The sequence below is a fragment of the Podarcis cretensis genome, assembly GCF_951804945.1.
Source record: "Podarcis cretensis genome assembly, chromosome: 12".
Lineage (NCBI taxonomy): Eukaryota > Metazoa > Chordata > Lepidosauria > Squamata > Lacertidae > Podarcis > Podarcis cretensis.
This window is the reverse complement of record NC_137181.1, coordinates 34298918-34304917: the sequence shown is the minus strand read 5'-3', so window position 1 is coordinate 34304917 and position 6000 is coordinate 34298918. Positions and strand designations below refer to the sequence as shown.

General features: G+C 41.2%; 1 protein-coding gene across 7 annotated transcripts in view; it reads right to left on the bottom strand.

The window, feature by feature from the left end:
- Positions 1–274: 274 nt before the first annotated feature.
- The window catches only part of HDAC9 (histone deacetylase 9), a 474032-nt gene continuing 468306 nt past the window's right edge, over positions 275–6000 (bottom strand). For all 7 annotated transcript variants that reach the window (XM_079947890.1, XM_079947891.1, XM_079947889.1 and 4 more), the window contains one exon: positions 275–4835. In XM_079947890.1, coding sequence (XP_079804016.1) covers positions 4796–4835 — 40 coding nt within the window. In that variant the 3' untranslated portion in view covers positions 275–4795. The remainder of the gene's footprint in view (positions 4836–6000) is intronic.

The following is a 6000-nucleotide window of genomic DNA, read 5'->3' as shown; positions in this document are numbered from 1 at the left end:
CCATTAGGGAAGGGGGAGATTTTAACTGGGTCTGTTGGGCAGGAAGAAACCTATGTGTTGTGTCCCTGTCCCTGATTGGGAGCCTCCATGGCTGTTATTTTTAAAGTCTCTTCTGGTTTGGCCCTTGAATAGTAGGCAAAATATACACCCTCCCCACCTAGGTTTACCTTATAATGGAAGCTGCAGGAGGCGGGGGTGAATTAGGGAGTCAATGTTGGCTTTACATTTCCATATCAAGTGATCTTATAGTAAGCAGATGCTTTTTAAAAATAAATAAATGGCATCATATTTTAAAATAGCTTTGCAACAGAAAAAATAATGAGAGAGATGGATTATTCTTATAGTGATTAAAAAAGTTCATCAAAGTCTATGGAAAGATTCTGGGGATAGAAAGGGCTGCTAAGTATCTAAATTGTTACTTGTGCTTTGCATCTTAAACTCAACTCTTCCAGAATTCAAGTATTTAAGTTTGACTCACTCATATGAATCCTATCCACCGCAGCCCAGTCAATATCATGAGACACTTGAGGACCAGACCGGATGAGATGTGGGGGATCAGTGATTGGATCTCCTAGCATTTGAATATGAACAAAGCACAGCTGTGGGACCACCCCAAATTGGAGGGGATCTGAGGTCTTAACTCTTTCCCTGACCTTGCGCCAATCTAAACTAGGCCCCTTTCAAGCCGCCTTAAAAACTGTGCCCCACCCTCTCCAATTGGGACTCATATGTGGGGAAATATCATGCCCTACACCCAGCCCTGTGGTCCCAACGCCATTTCTAGGAGAAGCTCTGTAACTACTCCTAAATTGAAAATGATGGGAACCCAGATCACTCTCGTCTGTTTTGATCCTGTCTTGAAAGTCTGCAATAGGTGTGTTGGAAGTGGTTTGAATAGGGATCACTGTTCATGGTCTGTGAACTCGTCCCTTTTGCTCCCCCTTTTCGGGGTCCCCCCCAAAAAAAGAAAACACCTGCAAAGGCTGTTTGATCAGAAGGAACTGCACAATGAAAAAAACCTGTGGACACACTACAGTTCCTTTCAACTGCCTTAAAAAAAACCTGTTGTCTGTCTCCAAGCTCTAGCTGGCGTCAGCTACATTTGGATCTGGCTGCGTGTGACTCGCTTACTGCAGATGCGCACGCCAGCCTGGAATGTAATAAATACCATTGGGAAGACCTTGAAAAATTAAAAGCATTATCTGCGTGCTTTCCTAGGAGAATTTGCTGCCAAATCAAATGCACGTATATTTGGAAGCAAGCCCCACTGACTTCAGTGGGGACTTGCCTCTGTGGGGACTTACTTCCTAGTAAGCATGGATAGGATTTTGCAGCCCTAATGTTGCATCAGTACAGTACTTTAAGAGAGTTTTACATACTCACACCCACACCCACACAAGTCTATGGTGTAAGTGAAAATTTCTGTACTTATTTATGGGCATTTATTCTTCTTGCAATTAATGGTGCAATATTTTGCATTCTTATGTACTGCTTTTCTTTATTGTCTGAAAGTGCTTCTCTGTTATAGCTGGCTAACTTAGAACCACATACAGTAATTTATTCAAGGGACAACAATGATATCCTTCTCTCTCCCACCTAGAACTGATCCAGTTTGCTATGTCCTTGCAACTGACTTACTTGTGACCAACATAGTTTTAAAGGGGCATAGCCTGATCCTATGCATGGAAGTCAATCCATTACTTTGAATTCTCTAATGCTTCTGCCTCCATAAAGTTTCAACATCAAACAAGCATATCAACAGGCACCTGAACTACATGCATGAACTTTTCTCCTCCGAAAGGTTCAGACTACAACTTGGAGGCAGCCCAAAGCATTTCTGTATGTGCAACTTTTGGGGCTTCAAAAATAATAAGGGGGGATTCGTTGGCTGGTGTTTTCTTTTGCTTGCTGTATTTAAACGGTTTCCTTATCGCAAGCACATCCTGATATCACATGGAGCTCCCAGTAACCCAGACTGATGACCATGAATCTCTGGCCCATATCAAGGCGAAGGGCAGTAACTCAGTCTTTGCTTTGCCTGCAAGAGGTCCCAGGTACATCATCACCTGGTAGGGCTGGGGAGGACCTTTGCCTAAAGACCTAGTGAGCCACTGCCAAGACATTTTACGCAATACTGAGCTAGGTGAGCTAACACAGAGACTCAATACAAGGTACTTTCCTGTGCTCTTAACTTGCTTAGCTGAAACAGTGTTGCAGCAGCTAGTGTTCCTAGACTGTGGCTTTGACGTTGCTGTTCAACTTAGATTTAGCATGGCAAAATGAGGATGCCATGTGTGAAATTGAAAGAGGAGTCTGGCTTACAGTCAGATAATAAACACATGTTTACTCGGAAGGAATTGCTCCTGCATTCAACAGAACTTACTCCTGCTTTGTTTTGGCACAGTTTCGTAAAGTATCTGTAATAAGCCGAGTGCTCTGCAGCTAAAACAGGCACATTTCCACACTAAAAAATTAAAGCTAAATGGGCAAATTTTAATTGTTCCTATTTTATCTCATTAATTTCAGATTAGGCTTCAAAAGGAAAAGAATGGATTTTAATAACTATTAAGTGGAGGTTTGCAGCACTTCCGTGTAAAATATGATGCCACAAGTTTAAACCATGAAAGTCAAATAATAAACACCATTAGGCATGGTGGTTGATTTTTCATGAAGCATTGTTTATAGGACGACTATTAGACAATTGGAGTAATTTGTCAAGTACGATCATTCAGAGAAGCAGTTAGAACATATTGCCTTACAAATGTAATCCTATTAGAATCAAAGCACTAGAGTCAGTATCCATTTCCAGATAGTTTAAAGTTCTTCAGATTACTTGCAATAGTCAGGAAAACTGGAGTTGGATGATAAAGCTTTGAGGAGGGTTTGATTTTTCAAATAATTAGTTGTAAATGCCCATCTTATCATAACACTTTCATAAAGGCATGTTCAACCGGGCTGAATTCTCCTCCAACTTCCTATTTCAAGCACCGTCTCAGATTTCCAAGTTATATCAAACAGTTTCCATATAAGAAGGAAACAATCTTTCAAATTAAAATGTTAATTGTAAACAAACCTAAACACATTGCGGGGGTGAAGGTGGGGAGAGAATGCAGGCCGCCTATATAACAAAAGAGAATTATATAATTCCATTTGAGTGAAATCTTTCATCTTTGATTTACAGGTTTGAGTCTGCTGTAACTCAAACCACATTTATTCCATATCTTTCATACCACAGCTTTCCCTAAAATCTTGTTCTAATTAAGGTCCCTTTCAGATTTCTGAATAAAAAGCATGACAGTGTTCATTTATGGCTTTAATGTATCCTTTGAGCTTGGAAAATATATAAAAGAAGAACATCACTTGCCGTTCAAACAAAGGGAGGCTATCGGAGATTGCAAAATGGAATGATGGAAGGTAGAGAATAATGCACTGTGTTCTTTAGATGTGTGTGTGTGTGTGTGTGAGGGGGGAGAGGGTACAAACAGCTACTGTAACTCCTCTATCGCTATTTGCATCCCTTAAAAATTCTCCGATTCTGAATAAGTGCTATTTCCCTTTCTGTGACAATAAGGCAACATGTGTGAGAGTTTTAAACTTTCATTATCAGCAAAAGGCACAGTTCATCATGCACCCACAGTTACTCACTATACTGGAAGGAGAAAAACAGATAACAAGAGACACCTCTTGGGTTGTTGCTTTTTTTAGTACTAGGATCCAACCCTTGAAAAGCCTCAAAAAGAAAATAACATCTGATGCTCTGGTCAGGTTTAAAAACAAGGAATCTGCGGAAGCACCCAAACCTTGAGGGAAATGCAGGAAGGTCCCTTCTGCTTGCTTGCCTTGAAGCTGGAGCAGAGCAACAGCTTAAAGCAAGGTAAAGGCAGGGGATTTTTGTGTGTGAGCTAACTGGAATATCTTGCAATCATATACTGACTAGCTGATATCAGCTCCAAACTGAGCAGCATTCTCCCAGAGTCAAACCACCTCTCTCTCTCTCTCTCTCTCTCTCTCTCTCTCTCTCTCTCTCTCCTTGCGGAGAGTGTTTTGTTGCACGGGTTTATAAAATGCCACATGAAAAGTGAGAGAACAGAAAGCAAAATACACCCCCCCCCCCAAAAAAAGAGAGGAATGGGGCTAACTTAAAAGAGCAATGTTGCACATTTATTTAGGGGACAGCTGAAAAGCAGTGGAGCAGAGCTCTCTTTCGGCTGAGTCCTCCTGACTCAGCATTTCAAAAATGGCACTACAGAGGAACGGCCCACCGTTTCATTACACCGGGAGCATTAAACCAATCCTATCAACTCTTTTGACAATGTGAAGAAAAACAAAACCCGATCCAGTAAGACATGTTCAAAATGTCAGAAGCGGTGGGATTTGTGACACTATTTTGTTCCTCCCCTTGATGTTTCTCAGGCTGCTTTCAATTTCCCTCGGCAACCATAGCTGAGAATGTAGAATTGCTTTAATGTTTCTATTCTACCATTTAGGTCGGCAAGTGGATCACACAGCACACGAAAGCAGGCTCTAGGCTCAGGCTCGCTTTGCAAGCTCTGGTTCCCTGTAACTTTAGAATGGCAGCGGTTACATCGAAGGAGTCTCGGAAGAGCCTTTTAAGTCCATCCAACGAACAAGTGAAGCTGCTGTTCAGAATTCTGTGCCCAGTGTTTATGCTCCATCTGATCTCTGCCACCCAAGCAGCAGACAAGACATGTCTAAGGGTGCTTTTTTGGGGTAAGAGGAGGGGGAAATACACAATGATGTCACACACAGGAAATATCAGAGAGAACTTGGCATTTCACAAGGCTGGCTCTTCTTCCATAGGCTCGCCGGCAGCTCTAGAAAAATAAACAGGCAATCAGAATATGGAACCAGAGTACACAATGACATTGTAGATTTTCATGCATAATCAAAGCTGATTTTTCAGCTCTCCCCCATGTTTATTTGTATTCTTCAGCTATCCATAAATAAAAATTTCTTTCCTAGGAAGTATAAACAAATGTCAAGTGGAAAAACATTTTTGTTCCAAGCAATCACTGCAAAAGGTTCCTGTTTATATTAAAATTGTCAGAATATTTTATAACTTTAGGTTCAGAAATGCACATGCTTTGTGTCAGCAAAATCAGAAAATTTAAATGGAGGGAAAGGTGCAAGCCCACCATCTCTCCTTCTTTCCCTCTAATTTATCCAGTTTAACAACAGAGAATACCCTCTTCAAAATCAGGTAATGTATAAAGAATGTAGCAGAGTTTCCAAGTCATCTTGATCGCGCTGCTTCGCTTTCAAGACCCTGTTGGCTGCTTGCCTGCCTAAAACTTCCGAGCTCCAATTCTGAATTTGATTAGCAGACTGCTGCCATAAAGCAGGTATCTAATAATAATAAATAATCTGATTATGCACATCGTCTTTATTAGGAATCACCTGGGAGACAGCCAACAGGCTGAACTAAATTGGCTGTTGGGAATGTAAAAACAGAGAAGACAAAGTATTTCTCTCCCCGCCCCCTCCTGATTGCTCTGGAGAGTAAAGAATGAGAGATTATTTTTAAAAACTACGTTGCCGACAGAATGAGAAATCAGATAATATGGGAATCTAATCCTACAGCAATGCTTCAGAACAAACACACACACACACACACACACACACACAGAGAGAGAGAGAGAGAGAGAGAGAGAGAGAGAGAGGGAAAGAGAGTTATTTTGTTACTGCTGGATGCCCATTTCCAGGGAAATTGCAAATACAATGGGGGAATTTATTAACATCCAAAATATTTACCATTATAGCTTGCTTTGTGTTCCTTGAATTGCTGCAAGAAGGAAACTAGGGTGCTGTTTTCTCATGGACAAACATGTACCTGATGCAATGGTGATTCTTGCATGTTGTGCATGGTGTGTCACAGTCCTCACACAAGTTTGACTAATGGCAGATAGCCCTACCCTGCTAGGAATAATATCGAGGGACTCACACAAGGGAGCCTTGTTTTTATGTCTGCAAGTGATACAG